This window comes from Chaetodon trifascialis, chromosome 4 (genome assembly GCF_039877785.1).
Source record: "Chaetodon trifascialis isolate fChaTrf1 chromosome 4, fChaTrf1.hap1, whole genome shotgun sequence".
Classification (NCBI taxonomy): domain Eukaryota; kingdom Metazoa; phylum Chordata; class Actinopteri; order Chaetodontiformes; family Chaetodontidae; genus Chaetodon; species Chaetodon trifascialis.
This window is the reverse complement of record NC_092059.1, coordinates 27,797,701-27,818,274: the sequence shown is the minus strand read 5'-3', so window position 1 is coordinate 27,818,274 and position 20,574 is coordinate 27,797,701. Positions and strand designations below refer to the sequence as shown.

At 42.6% G+C, this 20,574-nt stretch overlaps 2 protein-coding genes across 7 annotated transcripts in view; one reads left to right on the top strand and one right to left on the bottom strand.

Annotated features, from left to right (window-relative positions):
- mcf2l2 (MCF.2 cell line derived transforming sequence-like 2) overlaps positions 1-20,574 on the top strand; it is a 130,805-nt gene that overhangs the window by 50,188 nt on the left and 60,043 nt on the right. For all 6 annotated transcript variants that reach the window (XM_070960721.1, XM_070960716.1, XM_070960717.1 and 3 more), the window contains exons 6-15: positions 266-382; positions 549-698; positions 1,978-2,102; positions 2,213-2,327; positions 2,858-2,977; positions 3,490-3,681; positions 6,142-6,333; positions 6,429-6,615; positions 6,819-6,922; positions 10,595-10,683. In XM_070960721.1, coding sequence (XP_070816822.1) covers positions 266-382; positions 549-698; positions 1,978-2,102; positions 2,213-2,327; positions 2,858-2,977; positions 3,490-3,681; positions 6,142-6,333; positions 6,429-6,615; positions 6,819-6,922; positions 10,595-10,683 — 1,391 coding nt within the window. The remainder of the gene's footprint in view (positions 1-265; positions 383-548; positions 699-1,977; positions 2,103-2,212; positions 2,328-2,857; positions 2,978-3,489; positions 3,682-6,141; positions 6,334-6,428; positions 6,616-6,818; positions 6,923-10,594; positions 10,684-20,574) is intronic.
- Positions 13,109-14,700, bottom strand: b3gnt5a (UDP-GlcNAc:betaGal beta-1,3-N-acetylglucosaminyltransferase 5a). Its single transcript, XM_070960729.1, has one exon. It carries the CDS (start codon positions 14,431-14,433, stop codon positions 13,252-13,254), a length of 1,182 nt encoding a protein of 393 aa, XP_070816830.1. The 5' UTR covers positions 14,434-14,700; the 3' UTR covers positions 13,109-13,251.

The following is a 20,574-nucleotide window of genomic DNA, read 5'->3' as shown; positions in this document are numbered from 1 at the left end:
AAAAACAGAAGCCAGTAAAAGACAATAATTTAGCATTTAGAACAGGTGCTAAATTATTGGTGAGGTGAGGAGCATAATAACTGAAAGCTGCTTCACTTTGTTTGCTTCTGATTCTTGGTGTGTAAAATCACTGAATATTCTCTTGAAATAGACAGTGATACAACATTTCTCTTAGCTTCCTACTGCATTCGTTAGGGCTACCAACTTGACAGCATGTAGGTCATGATCAAAAACATTTGTAGTGATGCAGTGAATGTGTTTGCAGATTGTGATGCTGAACTCTCTGTCGGACCTGCACGGCTATGTGGATAAAGGCCAGCTGACACGAGAGCTAGGAGGAAGCCTGGAGTACTGTCACAGTCAATGGATACACCACCGAACTGTAAGAAGACATTACTGAATACTGTATACCTTAACGTCAGTACTATTGATCCAGCAATTTAAAAAAGTAACAGTTGTAGAAAAATCTGAGCTTTGTGATTTTCATTTGCATTTTTGCAGTTGCATTTTGGGATGCTGAAGAGTCATGTGTGGATTTTTTTCCCCAGGCCATAGAGAACTTTGCCATGACAGTGAAAACCACAGCCCAGATGTTACAGAAGTTTGGGACAGACCTGGCAGAGACAGAGCTGCCCAATGACGTCCAGTGCACCAAAGACCTGCTCACAGCACACACTGACAAACACGACAACCTCAAGGTGATTTAGTTCATGTGACACGCCGACAGTCACTAACATGGAGTGTGTACGTGTATTAGAGCAAAGATGGGAGACAGTTTGCTTTTGATCAATGGATTAAGTTGATCAAAGCTGAAGCTGTGAAGGCTGGTGTGACCATGCCTCTACCGCAAGAACATGGACACAAAATGTCTTTCATATGTCCCTCACTGCTGGCACACAAAATAAAAAGAAAAGAAGAAGAGTCTTTTCATGCTATCTAAAACTGCTCACCAGAAAGCCACAGAATCCTTCCTCTGCTAAGAAAAAATAAGAAGGGGCCGTGCAGTGGAGCAGCTTCGCTTTGGGAGACCCTGTGGGGGCCACCACAACATGCATGACAAGGGTCTGGTGACCAATGGTTGCAGCCAAGCTGGCAGCAGTACTAGCAAACATCTCTACTGAATATGATTACCTTCGTAGTCCCTGTTTACACTGACTCAGTTTCAGTCTTCATGAGCCTTAAGCTTGTCTTTAGATGTGTTTTGCTTTTAGTGTATTAATTATTATCATTAATAATTGACATGCTCACTTCTAAAAGGGCTTGTGCCACCATATTGGCACCTTTTTCTTATTCAAGTCCCAATAGCTTGTAAAGTTATATCATAGACACCTGGAAAGCCCTTAATGTTACAAACAGCATCTTTTCCACTTTTTTAAAATACGTTTCCATAGTTGAATTGGACAAACTGTGTTTACATTTCTCAAGGGAATCAAAATGAGCATATGGTGTATTTGGTGGTCAACTGTTCACTTCACCACCTGCACATTAGAGGACATCTGCATAAAGCTGAACCTTTCTCAACTTCCCCTGACTTTTGAGTCTTGGGAAGTCTAGAGTTGGGCAGCACCAGCATCCTGTCACGTCTTCAGTGTTTGAATCCCCATGTGTGAACAGGGGAACAATATAACATAGTTAATTTAGCAAGCGTACTTAAATGTAGCCTACGTATGCCTCTGGCAGTCACTGTCAGTGTCTCTGTCATGACACCCTTGGCTTGCAAGCTATAGCCGCCCCTCAACAATGGATCACTTCCCTTCTTTACAATCTGCCAGCTCCACCAAACCAAACTTGCACACACCAGTAAAACCACATGTAACCTTTAACAAGGGGCCAGTAACAGATGTTATTATCTGGATACGATGCCAGATAAAGATTGCATGTTGCAGTAATAAAACACGACCTTACACTCTCACACTTGACAGCTGTTTCACAGATGAAATTAATGTTATTCCCGATGCTTCTGTGTCTCTAAACCAGGATGAGCTAAAGCTAGCTTTGAAGCAGGGGACCACCTTGTTAGGTTGTATCAAGGAGCAGGCAGCCAAGTCAGAGAATCACAAACTCAACCCAGACGAGATGGAGAACCAAACCACTGTGGAAAGGTGACAGCTGTCAAAGCTTCTCTTATATATTATATAATGTATATTATGGCCATGCAGTCCTATATTAACTGCCAGGATGTGTGTAATGAATTTCCTGTTGTGTGTTTCAGGCTCCTAGCCCAGCTGGATGAGACAGAGAACGCCTTTGAACAGTTCTGGTGTAAACACCATCTGAAACTGGAGCAGTGCCTGCAGCTACGCCACTTTGAACAGGACTTCAGAGAGGTATGTCTGTAGATCTGTCTGTCTCCCAGTCTGCCTGGCTGCCTCTGGCCCGAAACCTTTGGATTCCACCTGTGTCTGCACTTCATGCAGCTTCAAAAGACTTCAGCTGTAAAATCAGACTTTGAAAAACTCACTTAACGGACAGTTTGGAAATTTGTCAATACAATGGCTGTTTCACATTCTGCCAGACACATGTTCTAAAAAGTGCGGCATTAGGCGTCTGAATTGCAGAATGTTTCGATCAGTCTGTGTCCTCCACATTTCTAACAATGTGATTTTACATATAAGGAAATTGAAGTCTACAAATAGAGTTTCGATGCAAAACTGCCCAAACATGACATCTTGTTTCATTAATATTTGTGGAAAGAAGTCACACTGACGCTAAAATGACATACAATGTTTGTGCAAGTGGCTTAAAGTATTCTAAAGAGAAGCTGAGTCTGAATCTGAATCTGAGAAAAGGTTTTTTCTCTGTGGATGTGAACATTTTCTCTGCCTTTTCTGTCTCTGTCCCCTGTTTGGTTCTGCAGGTCAAAGTATCACTAGACAGTTTGATGGACAGTCTAACCAGCCTGTCAGATGTCGGGGATTGTGTGGCCAGAGTTGAACATCTGCTAAAGGAACTGAAAACACTGGAGGAGAAGGCTCAGGTCAGTCAGCACACGTGCACACACACTCAAAATAAACTAGATACTAAAGGCTCCTTCAGGTGAGGCTTTTGACAGATAGCATTGATGATAATGACTGACTCACACACACACACACACACACACACACACACACACACACACACACACACACACACACACACACACACACACACACACACACACCTGCAGTCAAAGTTATTAACTGAAACAGCTACAACAACACACATCCTGTAGACTTAACTGGAGCACTGCTACATGGAAATCTAGAAAAGATGTTTCATATTCAAGCAGTGCTCTATTAAATAACCACTCTTTATGACCGCTGCTTTACATATGTTCTTAAACAGGCACCAGAAAGCAATAATCACAAATTGTATTTTGCTAAGTTTTCTGAATAACAGTAAAGTGTCAGCACTGATCAGCATGTATTTATTTCTGTAGACACAACTCTGTGTTGAGCCCTGTGCACAACTTTAAATGTTAGAATATATTCTGAATTGCTTTTCTTCCAGCCCACAATAGAAAAGGCCCAGCTCCATGCACTGCATGGTGACCAGCTGATCCAGAGCAACCACTATGCTGTGGACTCTATTCGACCCAAATGTGTGGAGCTCCGTCGGGTCTGCGATGACTTCAGCAACGAGGCCAAGAAAAAAACGGATGTCTTGTCCAAATCCCTGCAGATACATGTGGGCATTGATAAGGTGAGGAAATGATACATGTCAGCCTTTCCAGTATTTGCTGATATAAATCAGTCTGGAAAATGTTAGACTGACCAACTGGCTGGACATTGCAGTTGCTAGAGTCACCACTGTGACTAAAACCAGGAACATTTTTGTTGAACACTTGTATAAATGGGTATTATTTGATGTCGTAAGCAACTCTGGGCCAGTGGAACAATCTATAAAACCACACTGACATTTTATCATCTTATAATGTTCTTGTGCCAAACAGTTGCCTCTTTGTACATCGAGTGAGAGCTGATGTATTCGAGACAGCACAATATGCATTCATTTAGTCAGCATTCACTCTCCTTTTAACTCTGTTTTGGCCTCCAGCTCCTGAGAACAATATGTGGCTCTTTAGCTGCTGAGTTCTTCATTATGTTCACCAGCTAGTCTCTAACCTTCTCTGTCTGCCGCTTAGTGCTGAGCGGTATAGCACATTATCAGCTCAGCTGTTTTTTGCTGAAAATAGCTGCAATATTGTCTGGATTTTGTTCTCTGTTGTGGGCTGATGTTTGTTTTTATAGCTTTCACATTTTTAAAGATTGTCTAGTATACAAGGCCTTTCTGCTCCCTCTTCTTCTTGCCTCCATTGGTTTTCATTTCACTCATTATGCATTCAGTGGCTGTCATATAGTGGCATCCACAGATGCTGCAAACGCATAAGCCTTCCTGAACTCCATATAGAAACATCAAACTCTGACACAAATATCTGTGATGAAAAGGAACTTCTGGTTTCACAGAACTCAGGTCTCATTTCCTGTTCTGCTGTATTCACCATTTTAGTATGTGGGATCTGGGAACATGGTGGCATCACTGAAAAGAACTCAGACAGGGTGAGAAACACAAGCGATCAGACCGGTCAGACTGGTTGTAAACAAAGCTAGCGGTTAGCCAAACAGGCTTGAAAGGCAAACCAAATTACAAACATAGGAAAACAGAACAGGTGGTTCCAAATGCAGGAGATAACAAGCAGACAGCATCAAAAGCTGAGACTAAAATACCTGCTAAACTGACAAGGGGGTGGCCAATGGGTGGAGAAGCCCAGGTGAGGGGAATGAGGTGGTGAAACAGGAGAGCAGGAAGAGCTGATTGTCCGGGGAAAACACTGGGAACAGGGCAGGACTAACAGCAGTGAGGCAGGACAGGTGTGGAGAGAAAAGCAGGCTGGGGAGGAGGGAAACACACCCTGGTCCACACATACACAGCTATTCAAACAGCTTTTTCTGTGCATTTTGGCCTTTCGTACACATACAAAACAGAGTGCTTGGAAAACTCCTTCAAAGGTGAAGATACTCAGAAACTCAGGGCCGATGTGCACACAGAGAAAACAGAGTTTGTTTACATGAGCTAGTTAGAGCTAGTAAGATAGTACCACGCAAACCTTGCTGACACAGTTATTCATCCGCTTTTATTGAGGAACAGAAGCGTTGTGTGTTACAGAGGTCACTCCTGTATACACTCCCACGAGTAACAACACACACCTGCCTACAACCCGGTCGTAAATTTAGCAATCCAGATTCCTAGTTTAGTGGTTGGGTCTCATGTTGCAGGTAGTCTAATCATGCTTCTGATTGGCCAACATGGCTCTAGGTTAAGTGGTACATTACCACCTGTTGGTATGCTCTTCACAGCACTTCAGTTGTGTTTTAGCATTTTTGTATGGATGGAGATTTTTTAGAAAACAGTGCTTGTGTGGACGTGGTTTTCTGGGGAGAATGGAGGAAAAACCAAAAACATCCATGGGCTTGTGGACAAAGCAACAGTTCAAACAGACAACCAAAACCCAGAAAACGACAAAACCAGACAGGACAATGACACTCACTACTGCGATTGTTTGTTGAAACCTTGCAGTAAACATCAACAGTTTAGACACTTTGGCTCCAGTCACTTTAAGTATGACCTCTGAATAAAGCGGTTTAGATCATCATCTGTTGGCTTGGTTATAACATGTCTGACTTTGCTGCCTGAATGTGTTACCAATCTCAGAAGCAGTGTCATCATAACTGCCAGAAATGATGGCTGAAACCACAAAAACAAGACCCAGTTGGAATGGACCAGAATCTTCTGTAGCCCCAATAAAACAATACCATAAGCATTACAATGGGTACAATTGTATATTGGCAAACCATATGGCAGTGAGATATAATTGAATGAGGACTTGATTATCCAGAGAGTAATGTCCATAAACTGAATGTCTTTTCTTATTTAGAATGGGATGATTTGATGAAGGTGGTGAAGACATTCAGTACTACTTTTACTGGGCAGTATTTTCCATTACTTAAGTATTTTTCCTCATATTCTGCATATAGATTTTCATCCTGTGATCATATAATACAGAAATGCATGAGGAACAAGTTATGGTAGATCAGTGGATCAGGTCCCAGTTGACCCCAGTCTTATCAGTGTGTAACCTGTTTGGATTTTTGCTGTGTACAGGTGAACCAGTGGTGTGAGTCTGGCATCTACCTGCTGGCCTCCCAGGCTGTCGATAAGTGTCAGACACAGGAGGGGGCAGAGTCAGCGCTAACCGACATCGAAAACTTTCGGGAGTCAGCAGAAAAGAACCAGCTGACTGAACTGAGGAACCTCCACAACCAGTATGAGGTTGTCCTGTCCGAGGATATCAAGGTATGCTGCACAAAAGCATTCGTTTTCAGGATGACTGGATAATCTGTTGCAACGGTGACGAGGATGAGGACTGATGGTGAGCTCTGTGCCTGCAGGCCAGTGTTCTGAAGGCACTGAAGCGCCTGGAGGACGTCCAGGAGATGTTTGAGAAGCGGCACGTCTGTCTGAAGAGACTGTCAGCAAAACAGACGAGGCCCGTCCAGCCTGTTGCCCCGCGGCCTGAATCCTCTCCCAAACGGCCGTCACTGAAGAACCCCCCCAGGAATACAGGAAGCCAGCAGGGTGAGTTGGATGTTGTCCTGACTCATTTATGCAGCAGTTGATGAGCCTGGTGTAACACGTTCAAACTGTTGCTTTGACATGATTAATATCCTGAGCAGCACACTTTTACACTCTTATACACACATTTTTTTGTGCATTTTAACACAAGTTCCAAAGAAAGAAATGGTTAAAGTCACTTATGCTGTTTTCTCATGTTATTTCAGCCCTGGCTCGCAGAGCTTCTGATAACTCTAACAGTGGCAAGCAGCCAGCAGAAGCTGATCCCAACAAGAAGAGGAACATACGCAAGGCCAAAGGAGGCATCAAGGTAACCCCCCTCCCCTGATCCCACTTTGAAATCTCACTGTAACATAAAGCCCTGTTAACAAGTAATTGATAATGATTTCAAAAGTTCTCTTCATCTCAAAATGCAGGGCAGCTGGCTTTTAAGACATGGTATAAACCCGTAAGTGTTGAAAGAGCCAATCCTGGTACTTTGATTTCAGTACTGGTTCCTGACTCTCACTTTTAGTCTTTGGACACGTATCATTGACGTGTTCTGACACTACTCTTATCATAACTGCTTATCAGCAGGGAGGGGAGCTGTAATACCATGAGGAAGTTGGTTTCTTTGTAGATAAAAGAGCTTGGTCTGTACCAGCTCTATATGGAAAGTGTCCTGAGACAACTTCTGTTGTGATTTGGCGCTATACAAATAAAATTGAATTGAATTGAATTGAATTGGAAGAGACATATCACGAAAAGCGAAGTCCATCAGAATCAGTGCAATGAATAGCAATGATCCTGTTTCACACTGGGCAGTCACTCGTCTGTGGATAGTGGATACTGAGATATGGCTAGAGGGGTTAAGGCAACAGAAGCAGCTAAAACTAAAGCTTCAGTACTGTGCAGTAAGTTACCTGGAAACTGCTCCCAGCCTGGAAATAGTCTGGCACATAACACTCATACAATAAGACATCATTCTTACTCTTTGGTTTGTGTACAGAATAAACAAACATGATAGAATCATTTCATTCAATTGGTGGGAGCATTTAGTTAGCTTTACACAGGGGGGAGCTGTCTCTTCCTCTTTCTTGTCTTTATGGTAAGCTAAGTTAACCGACTGCTGGCTCCAATTCCATATTTACTGTAAAGATGCGAGACTAGTGTCAATTTTCTCATCCAAAAATTGAAATAATTTTGATTTGACTGATGAATCCTGCCTAGTAGGGCCTGGTCTCCATTTTCACCGAGTGAGCTGTTAAAACACATCAGGCTTGCTAAGTGTGTAGAGTTACATATTTGTGAAGAAACCATGTTTCCATGGCTTACTGTTGAGTCCATTGTACAGATGATTGTCAGTTCAGATTTTCCATTTCAACACATTTCTCTATATTCCTCCCAGTATCACAGGTCACCCCATGCATAGCAGCTATACTGACTTTGTTTTGCCATTCAGTGGTTTGGTGGTTTTAACGCATGGAGACATGACCTAAATGCATGTCCCAGAAAGAGTGAAGAGCAGCATCCTGCAGGTCTCCCCACTGCACAACCTGGACTGCTAAATACATCAGCTCTCACGTTAGTATCTGCTGATAAATAAATAAATAAATGGATCACAGATCACACATCAGCCAGACAGGTGAACCTGAATGTGCACTTGCAGTATTTGATGATGCTCCTTTTAGACCCTTTGGGGAGTCCCTCATTCCACACTGCTTTTTTCAAGACTACACAAATTATATTCAGATTTATAATCAATCCCCAGTGTTTCTGAAAATGCCATCTGTGTCACGTTAAATTTATGATGTTTTAAGAAATGTATGAAAGGCTGACAGTTTACTGGCAATATGCCTGTAAAATCACCAAACTGTCAGTTTCAACCAAAGCACCATCAATGAAAAGTGTCTTCTGTTAAGCAAAAGCAGGTATCAGAGGTTTAAACACACTGAACAGCATGGTTACATGTTTATGTTAAACACTCTGAACAGACTCACACACACACACACACACACACACACACACACACACACACACACACACAGCAGGAAATGCCCACTCTGTGAGGGACAGAAATGTGCTTCTGGTGACTGTGGGAGCAGCGCTGTCAGTGGCTGCTGATGGCCACTGGGCTCTGACTGGCAGCTCTGCAGCCATGCATGTTGCTGTACATATTTACACTGAGCTGTTACCCCACACACTCCACGTGGTCACACCCCACATAGGCACAAATACTTTGCACTGATGCATGTATTACTCCTCTGTTACATTTCTTAAATACCTTGGAAGGGATGGGTCCAGCTGAATTTGGATTTGTACAGCGTCTTAAATACTGGCTCCTTCCTCGCCTCAACGCAGCGTCTAAGTTACTACAGACACTGCAACGATGTCACAGTCAGTCTCAGGCTCCATCATACCCTCACTCTATAGCACGACACTGAAGACGATGAGCAAACAACAACAAAACAAGCAAAAACTGACTTCATCATACAGCCGCCTCCATTAGAAGCACACTAGCTCTCCTCACACCCCCACCCCACCAGGTCAGAGGTCTCCTCCAGAACAGCAGCCCTGAGGCTGGTGGGGATCCAGTGTTTTGTCAGCTGGGATGATTGTGGTTTAAACAAAGTTACTCTAACACAAGGGTCTCACTAATCAGTATGCCACCCTGCTGCTGTTTGCTGCTATGCTGCGATTTTGCTCTGATCTCATTAATTGGTTTATAGTGTGCATAATTTGGATGCACGCCCTGAGGTTATTTTGCATTGCTGACAAACACGATCTGTCTGTGTAGTGATAGTGTTGGTGTGTTAGACCATAAACCCTCCTCCATAATTGATGAGGACAGAGCTGTGTGAAGTCAGTGCCAAAATCAAGAGGATACCAAGTAGTTTCCTTCTTGTCACTGGTTGTATTGGACTCCTTTAACATGCTTAAAGAGACCTGTGCTGAATGCCAAGTGTTTAAGTAGCCAGTTTTTTCAACTAGTGAAACTGCAGTTGTTTTTTCCCTGCTGTTTCCCTCAATGACAGCTGTTGACATGCCATGAAAGGCAGTGAGGCTCTTATGTTTCTGTTGGAATACTGTACATGTAAAATAATCAGGTAGTCAGTCATGCACTTGTAAATACAGGCCAGAAACATTAATGAGTATATTTAAAGCTGGAATTAGATTTTATTTGGATAAAAACCCTTCATTTAACATATTAATTCATAGCGACTTTATGCTTCTTGGGCAGATTTCATAGCTATCTGATATCAGAAAAGTATAGCTGCAACCAAGAAACGCCAGAGACAAGCTGAAATGTTTTTGTTCAGCCTCAGGAGGTGGCTTAAGGTGCATTCCAGCCAGATGTTGAAACTTGTAAATCTCTCAGTAGCATTAATTCCTGCAAAATACATGTACGTCAGTAAGCGGTATGTGAAACTGCCATACAGTGTTGATCTGTGATAATGATACTGAAATTAGTCATGTTTCTCTCTGTTCTTCAGGAGTGGTAGGAACAGAGCAACTTCTCTTATCCATCTCTTATTTCTTGGGATCAGATTACACAATATCAACAGTGTCATACCACTTAACAGATGTGGAGCGCTGGCAACATGAACAGGAGTCAAGCCAAACAAGTGCACATTTCACCTAGTGTAGAGTGTCATAGTGGACGACAACTAATGCAGCACGCTGCATGCCAGCGTCTGTGACATGTTCTGTGACACTGACCGCTAAGAGCACAGTGAGTTTTTAGTAAGAATGGCAAAGCAAAAGAGGAATGAGGATTGCTTTTGCTGTCAGGCTCTGGGATCTGGATCTAACATGCAGTCGGCCATGTCTCTTGGATGAGTCACAGTGAGAAGTAATAACTACGAACTTTTTATGTCTAACGCAGTGACTATCTTGAAAGGGAAAAATATTGCATAGTCTCATCCCCATTGCATTCCATTTGCATTTTAGGCATAATATACAAAACCCCTAATAAGCCTAAATGTGTGTTTTTGTGTCACAGATTGAGGTGATGCATGAGGAAAGCCAAGGAGGCTCCACCCATGTTGTTGTGACCAATGAGACAGAGGAGAGTCTGTCCAACAGACGCAGGTAAGGACAGAACACACCGCTTAGGCCATAGTCGAGTGTTCACATGCTGCTTTTTTTACTATGCCATTCTCTAGGTTGGAAAACAAGACGTGAGCTCAAACTGCACAGCAGTGTTAAATTCACCTATTCCAGAAAGCAAAAACACAAATGGTGCAGCATTATAGTGCTGCAGTGTGGTGACTCATAGCACTTACCACATGCACTGTGTACTGTATGTGAGGAGCACATTTCAGACTCAGGTGGTGTAACAGTTAACATCCAGGTGACAGCGAAAGCGGTGCTGCAGGACTGCAGTGTGGAATTTATCCCTGTTTAATTTAACCCTGCTCTGCATGGAGCAACTTCAGCATTAGAACATTTCACTACTTCATTTAAAGGTAATCTCCAGATATTTATTTAGATAGAGACAAATATTCCACTTGGAATACTATTTTGTGTCTCATATTGTTTTTCCATAAAAAAGTTCCATTTCAAACATTCATTCTAAGTCCATTTTCAGTGTCCGTGCACTGGAGTTTTTGTATGCTGCACAGTGGAACATGATTTGTTTTCAAACTGAATGTGATGTGACGCACAGATCTGATGCTGTAGTCTTTTCCACCTCAGCAAAGCATAAAAACATTTTCAAATTCCAGGCATTTCCACTCAGGTGTTTAATGTGCAAACTGAAAATGTGCACAGAAACAGACGGATGAAAATGCACTTCGTAAGTGAGGGCCAGAGTAAAACACCAAGACAGTTTCTTAATAGATCAGACAACAACAAAAAATGATGTGTGTTGCAGCTGCTGCTCTTCATTCAGCATGACACAGGAGAGTAACACCAACAGCTTGTTGGTGCATTTCACTAATGGCACACAGCAGGTCCAGCAGGTAATACTATGAAGTGGACTTGTAATATTATTTCTGTCTGTTTGCAGCTGTAATATAATCAAAGGGGTTTTAAAAGTTTCACCCACGTGGATTTTTTAAAGCTCATTCGATCACTGATCTTCTGTTGAGCTATCATCCTGTTTCCTCAAATAGACTTCCTTCATGAGGTGAATGCACTCCTGTAGTTTCATATCTATACTGTTCAACCAACATTCAAATTTTAGCAACAGAAAACACTTTGTTTTGTGCTATATTACTTCCCTGATGTGCCCAACACGTCAAAACAGATTTAGTTACATTTTATGCAAATCAGATGAACTGCTGGATGAGGACTTTGTGGATTGGTCATGGTATGAGTTCTTTTAGAAGACAGTTACAAACAACCTATTTTGTTCTTTGAAGACAAGAACTTGTTGAAATGCTCACACAGGAAAAGCTAAACCTAACCTAACCTAAATGAAAACAACTTTAGAATGAAACAGCAATCAAGCATATCACTTGTTGAATACATTATTCCTAGTTTCAGTGTTTCAGTACTTAACTCAAGATACCAACAAACCTCCTGGTGGTGTTGATGAATAGATGATAATGATAAAAGGTCACTTATTTTCATGCCTTACAGTGACAAAGACGTACACAGCAGGTTAATTGCCTTTCAACCGTGACTGTTCCCCAACATGTTCTACTTCCTGTTCTGTCCGTATGTTGGAATGGAAATCCTGCCATCATTTAGCTCAGAGACTGGCTGCATGTAGCTTTCTTGCTTTCTTGCTCAATAGGAAATGTGCCAAACTGACATTAGGGCAGCAACTATTCATATCATTATTGATGAATCTAACAATTATTTTCTTAAAGATATTCATCTATAATGATGTAAAACAAAGAGAATCAGCAAATTCTCACAATGGAGAAGCTGCAATCAGTAATTTTTCAAGCAAATGTGGTGAAAAAAAAAAAATTTATTCACTTTTGATTGGCTTACTGATTAAAAATAAAATGGTTCCTGTACTTGCCCCACAGAGTTTATTATCAAATCAGTCAGTCTGATGATGCTGAACCACATTTACAGAGGCAGTCACATTGTAAACATGCAGGATGTTCTTTTACAAAGTATTTGTACTTGGTCTTAAAATGGTTTACACTGAACTGTACTTTTTGCTTTCAAATCCGTGTTCTTTGCCATGGTTGAGTGAGGATTCAACTGCATGTCATGTCTTGTTACAGGGTTAAAGTCAGCCAGATTGTCCTCTCACACGCCAGCTGCATCATCACGTCTAGCAGTCATATATTATACAAGAAGTGCATTCAGATTTGAAAAGTTTACATTCGTCCTCTAAAGAGCTCTGAATGTGACATGTATGCAGAGCATGAAATGACCTTGACACCGCAATTCATACTATTCAACATCTAGTTCAGACATTATCTTGGACTCAACAGAACATAACTCTTCACAAGTTAGCAAGTTACAAATCTTTTATCATTTTGGCTTAAAACAAGTGATAACTGATCCTGCTGATGACTAAACCGGTTGCATTTTTACAGAACAGCTTTGGGCTTTATTACAGGAGAGGAAATGCGTATAGTATAGCCAGCCAACAGTGATATTTAACATGAAAAAAGAAAGGAATGGCAGTTTGTGTGAGGTACCATCATTTGTTTGTGTGGTACATTCAGCAGTCCTTCATCTTGAGAGCATTCATGTAAAAGCAGCCATACATGAGTACGTGTTCTGGTAATATGGCAGACACAGCAGCATCACTCTCACAGCTGTGCAGTACAGATTACCTAGAAACCCTCTGGAGTGGTGGTTCACTGTCGGGTCTGCTGCTGCCTGCCACAGCGAACGCACATCTGTGGCGTGACCGTGCGATGTGATCATGTGATCATAGATGCAGGGGTGGTACGGAGCCTTCCCCTCCCCCGCAAAGTACACATGCTCCTGGGGAGAGACCCCCATGGCCTTGGCGCAAATCCCCATGAAAACGTCGTCGATGTACATGGAGGAGTTCAGCATCAGAGTTGCATGGTAGATCTTAGCAGCCACATCCCCTGAAACCACGTACCCGGCTCCAGCGGTGTAGTCTGGATAGGAAGGCCAGGGGTACAGATCATTGGGAACATGATACTTGCTGGCTTTACGGCGGATCGGAGGGGCTCCTCTGTGTACGTGTCCAACCCACAGGTTTTTGGCCCCTGATTGTCTACTTAGGAGCTCCTGCAGGTACTTCACCAAATTGGGCAGGTGAATGAAGATGTCATCATCTGCAGACATGAGGAAGCGTGCCTGAGGGCAGTAGTTGTGGCCCCAGTGGAACTGCAGAATCAGTTTGGCAGTCAGATTGTGGAAGGTGTCCAAAAAATTCTGCTGGATCAGGTCTCCATAGACTTGGTCCTCCTGCAGCAGCGCTTTCTGCACACCAGATCTCCGCCCAGCATCTGGGTGCACGCCAAGGACGAACACCATCCTCATGCTCACCCCCAGTTCTGACCAAACAAAGCTCTCATTCCCCCATGTGTCCCTGATGGCCTGGCGCTGCTCAAAGTTCTCTGGAGATGATTTCACAAACAGCAGCAGGAAGACATCATCCAAGCTTTTCCCATCTCCACATTTATCTGGATGGTTGATGAGGTATGGATAGTTCACTAAGCCACCATCCACACCTTTAGAAACATCCTTTCTGTTTGAGCTGATGGCGAAAGAAGAATTGAGGAAGTCATAGCTGTTGACCAGGTAGCGATATGTGTAGGATCTCACGTGGCTGACCACGTGGTGGTCCAGCTCCTCCCAGGAGACCATCACCACACACAGCAGCAGGCATGTGGTCAGCAGCTGCACAAAGTGGCACTTGCGGATACGACGGAAGTTCATGAACATCATGACCAATGTTTATTTCTGCTATCTGTGCACACTGACAGCACTTTTCTCTGGATCCCTCTAGACTTGTGCTCTCCTGGAGCTGTATGCTCCTGTCTTACCTGTCCCTTCTGTATCTGATAGTAGAGGACACTATTTCATCTCTGCCTCCTTTCACTCTTAAGCTTGACTTCTCATTTGACTCTCACGTCTGCCTCTAGCGCTCCTTTCATCTATCTGATTGTCTTCCTTATTATCTCTTTCGCTTTATCTTCTATCGTCAGTCTCGCCTCACACGCTTCTGCAGTCTGGGGGCTCCGTATCTGATCTTCCTACGCTGTGTGAGGCAAAATCTCCAATCCCTCACAGTGATCAAGCTTTACACAGATCCAGGTAAAGCTCAGTGTCCTCCCTTCAGCTCAAAAAATCCAATACACTCTTTTGGCCTTCTCTCCTGGGAACACCTGGTTAGTTTCACCGCTCTCCTCCACTTCCTTATCCCTTCTCCTCTTGGTCACTATAACGTCAACATGTCATGGAAACACGTGGCACCTGAGAAAGAGAGAAACAATTCAAATCAGTCACTTTGCAAGCTTGGGCAACACATTTAAGATGGAACAGTAGTCTTGAAATGATTAATTGATTAACATTAACTATGGCATTCATCAAAACACACAAAAAAATCTATTCAGGCCATAACTTGGAAAAAACAACAACAACATATCAAACAACTGACAGCAATCACTGGTTGCACTGAGATTTCTGTGCTGGTTTTCTAGTTTAGAAAACAGACACATACACACAAATGGGATCTATGTTTGCAGCATCAGCCTTTCTCTTTACTTCTGTATCTACTGTGATCTGCTCAATAAAAGAAAAAAAGAAAAACACTTCCACTCTGGGCTTTTGGGAGAAATACTTTAAAATGAAGACTTGTGCTACCTCAGCTTTCCAAGATCTACTTTGATTCCTGATTAATTGGCGAAGAAAAGCCAAACATTTGCTGGTTCCAGCTTCTCAGTGTGAGGATAAGCGGCTTCTCTGTGTCATATTGTTGTAAAGTGTATACTTTTTTTTGTCTCGTTTTTGACAGTTAGTTGGATAAAACAAGACATTCCAACGCATTACACTGGGTCCTAGAAAAGGGCTGTTTGTCAAGTCATGCAAACACCCCATAAATAGTGAACCCTGGGGTACAATCTTCTCAGACTGCGGAGGAAACAGAGGAGCGGGGTTCACTTAGGCGCAATGGTTAAATGCCCAGCTTTGCAGCGCAACATGAAGACGACAAAATATGACCACTAACGCAACCGATGTAACAGAAGTCCATGTCGGGAACGTTATGCGAGGAGACACAGGATGATCCGCCCCTTCCCTGTGACACCACGGTGCTCCATGCAGTAAGTCTGAGGCGGAAAACGGACGCACGCGTCACTTCGCAAGTACAGGTAGAGCTCACAGGTAAAGTCATGTTTTTAAAAACGAAGCATTTAAAACACGGAACAAAGATGTTGTGAGAGGGTCGCCACGCTGATCACGTTAGACGGGCAGCCATCACCTTTTTTAAAAAGACCACTTCTGTCTTCAGGATCCATCAGTTTAGAGTCAGACGCGGCCAGCGGAGCGAAACACATGGCAGGAACACAGAGGCTTCCCAGAAGTGTGCTACTCACCGAAGTTATGAAGAAACCTGTGGTTGGACCGCCGAGGAGGGGCACACAAAGCTATGATAGGCTACACATGATTAATGGGGGCAGTCCGGCTCTCACGTCATCATTACCTGTGCGTCTTTTGGATTTGCTGAGGATCGCGAATGCGTCACCACGTGACGTTTACGCACGAGCAGGTGTTGTTGAGGCAACGTTCTCCCCGCAGGCCTTTGTAGGGTGTGGAAGCTGTGTATGTGTGTGGTATGAAAGCAGGGTCGACGCCAGAACAAATAACGCAAATGGTGGGGCGGGGGCGGGGGCGGGGGCAGGGGGCACCAAGTTACTGAGAACTGTTACTGTGACTTCATGAAAGTAAAACCATTCTGTGGTACAGCTCCAGGAGTCTCAAAATCACTCATTTTTCTCACATCTCGAGAGAGAATATGGACAGAAGTGTTAATGTGATATAAAAACTGATCCTGAAGCCTGAAGTTACTCTGAGCAGTGACGTGTATGAACACACTGCAGACTGGAGTCTCTGTTAACAGTGACGAACAGAATGATCTGTGTTCTAATGATCCATGATATCTCTGCGTCCATAAAGGAGAGAGATCACAGTTAATTTTTTTTGTCTGGTTATGCTGCAGTCAAAATAAACTAGATACTAAAGGCTCCTTCAGGTGAGGCTTTTGACAGATAGCATTGATGATAATGACTGATGTCATGATGTTTTACCTGGAAAGTGTCACAGCAAGAGAGGAAGAGAGGCAGCTCAGATAAGAGGAAACTAGTAATGGCCACAAATTATTAAGAGCCCACAGCTGATATGACACACACACACACACACACACACACACACACACACACACACACACACACACACACACACACACTTGTACCTTGCCCTTGTTTGTACTTTTGCCCTTGTGAGGACACTCATTGACTATACATTCGCCAGCCCCTGACCTTAATCTGGACCAACACAGCTAAACGCCTTACCTAAACCTAATTCTAATCTAACCCTTAAAACCAGGTCTGAAAAACAGCCTGCTATGGTGAGGTCCAGTTGGAAATAGTTAAAATAGTTTCCCATCACACAGGCTCAGGAAAGAAGAGTGAGACGTCAGCCTGTCAGTCAGTATGATACAACCAGTGATAAACTAATGCAGAATAACCATAAACTACAGTGTTCAGGGGTCAGACTCAGTGCAGAGGATTCTGCAGTCACTAACAGTGCTGAACACAGCACATTGCTTTATCAGTTGTGTATCCTTCATGTGACTTGGCACAGGGTGTCCTGTTTCTCTCCTGGCTGAGGCATGTGCTGTGGATCTCTGTTAATGTTGCTTGACATGTCATCCCCTCCTTTCTTCTCTTTTATCGGTGCAGTCTTTAAGCTGTATGTCTAACCTGCCTTGCTGCCATTATTGGTGAAAATATTAATGCATGTAGGATCATGGTGAAGGGTCAACCCTGCTGAACTCCTACTCAGTCCAGTCGATTCCTTAACATTTCAAAATATTAGTGAGATATGTCAGGGGAAGTATTTCAACAATTTTCTGAATATTTAACTTGTTTTATTTATCTATTGGTAGTTGGCCTGATGTTGATTCTGTGATCACATGAAAACTAAAATGGGGATAAGTGTGCTTTAGAATTTCCATAATTAACAGTTCATGTCAAGTCTCAAGTATATAAATAATACAGTAAGTATGAGTTAAGCTGGTCAATTTTCAAAAAGAAAGTGAGCCAAATTTTAAGTGTATTGAGAAGCAAATCTCTTTTTTTTGAGTCACTGGTTTGCAAAAAAGAACACTGGGAGGACTTCATCAACTAGCAACTGCATCATTTCTGTGTTTTTTTATTTAGAAACAAGACTAATTAAAATTATGTTTGATACAAACACATACATCTTTGCATTGATTATCTATTTTCCTCAAATCATTTAGGCCTAGCGAACCAGAACAGGAAGGGGATGGCTAGACCCAGACTGGCCTGTAAACACAGAAATCACCATTGTATATTGTAAACACCCCAAAACAGCCAGGCCCTTATGCTGGCTAACTGTCTTTAACTCTGTGGAGGACACTGTCAATGTAAGTGCCGACCCAGCACAATGAATCATAATAGAGGGGATTTAGCCCACCAGAGCCCCCGAGTGCAGAAGCTGCTGACATCTGTGCAAAGCTGCCACACAATAGGCTGAACACGAATTTCCACCGCAGCATATTTTAAGTGATCACTGGGGTCATCCAACAATGGAGAGCTCTGACAACATGTGGCCCGAGCCTTGACATCTAGAGGTGTTGTGACTAAACATGAGAGGATCCACTATCTAGGCTTTGTATGTGATGACCCTTAAAGTAGTGGTCACAACATTGTCCATATATGATCATTCAACTACTCTACATTTTCAAATCGTACTACGTGGTAACAGTATTCAACATGAAGCCAATTCAGTAATGCTTGAATTTGACCTTGAAAGACTTTCTTTTTCCACACAGGAAATGAGGCCCTTTCTGTTTCCTATTACTTTAGAATAAGGATGATGGCAAAGCAACCCAAATTTTTGTCTTGTTTTGAGTATTGATTTAACTGTCGGCAGGAGCTAGCTTTCTCATCTGCACTGGAGTCTCTGTTTCATCAAAGAGCAGAAAAAAGGCAAGCCACTTCCTGTGGCTTCCTGTTGTCTTCTATCGAGTGTGATCTTAGACCTTGTTCTTGGCTGTGAGCACACATGCATGTGGTCTTTGTTTCTCTACTGCTGTTCAGAGTAAGTGCTTGCCTTTTTAGTTCAGGGACACACGCATACAGCAGTGAGCTATTAGCTGAACAAAAGAGGCTCAATATTTGGAGTTACTTCACATACATATGATCAAATAATTACAACGGAATAGTGCTTAGTAATGAGGTTTGAGATAATAAATCATGCAACATGATCTGCTTTTAATAAGACTAATTATCAGTACAGGTGATTCTGGAAATTATCATCTACTGTCAAAACAGAAAATGACATTACTGCACGCAGTTTGAGTGAAACTGTAAAATCACCAGCAATGAACTCTAGTGTTGCAAATTAGCAGTGGTCATATGCTAGATGCTGGCAAATGGACTGTACTGTATTTGTACAGTGCTTTTCTAGTCTTAGGCAATTAGGAGTTTAGTATCTTGGGATCGAACCACCAACTTTCTGAGCCACAGCCAACTTTATAACCTCTTCCTTTGGTGGGAAACTAGTGGTTGTGCAATACATTTCTATACACCTTAAATGGTTAAGATGCCTCATACAGTACGCACAGTGGAACTGGGAACCTGATGGCCCTTTACACTTAAAGTGGAGTAATGCTTCTCTGCACGTAAGCGAGTGTGCGTGGTGTTGTCCTCTTGTGCATACTTAACATACTTCTTTGATCACTGACTTAAAGGAAGTTTTTAAGTTAGGTTTCTCTAGTAATATTCTCTTAATGTAACTAAATTTAAATCAAATGAGTGTACATTTTGAGAAATGAAATGATGATTACAGTAGTTGCTGACTGTCACTGTTCAGTCAAGCAGCAGGCTGCAATGTAGATTGGGATATTATCTTGCATCTGTGCAGACTCTGCCACAACTAGGCATAGGCCATGGACCCCCATTTCTTTGCCAGGAAGAGGAGAGGTTTTTTTTTTTTTCCTTACCCCACACTTGTGGGGAATTGTGGTTTGTTCACCACAAGTGTGCTCTGAGTGGTTTGATTCTTCCTTTTACTTTCAGATTGCCACAGGAGACCTATAGCATATGAGCTCATATGGCATCAAATAATTAAAAGTGGGGCAGCTTAAAATTTGAACATGTTCAGGTGATGATATTTGACACCAGGAAGTTCTTAATGCTTGAAAACTTTTTCCTCAGCAGACAAAGTAGATGAGTTCACCTCAGTACATTTAAATTACTGGAAATGGAACTGGATTTTGAACAAGTATCTAAACAGGAGGGATGAAAAATAGGCTCATAAGTCTGCACGAACCATGTTTACAAGCCTCGCCTCCCTTGCAAACGAGGAGAATGTAAGCAAATGTGTGACAGAGGCAACCTTTCCACTGTGGCCCAGAGCGGAGAGAACAGACACATGTGCCATCTACCCAAGTGCTCTGTGCATGCTGTGTGACATACAGAGCTTGACATAGTATTGGTTCTCTATATAATCACTGTTAGTGGTCACTGGCGTGGAATATTACAGGAATGCAGAATATTCCTGTTATTGAGGCTGTGGTCGTGCGTGTTTGTTCACTGTGAGCTCAATCATTCAGTCTGTTACCTGTGATAACTCTGGCGACTGGTCTGTGACACATAGATTATGTGTATGGCCCCACCTTAAATGTCTCAAAATGTCCATACCAGAATTTAATGGAAACTAGAGGACTGCTTCATGAAGGAGATTAAGAAAAATGACATTTAGTGTTTGATCAAACAGTTCTTCTTGTTTAGCATAACTCTGGACATCACATCAACAAAGTCTCATGGGCTAAGAAACATG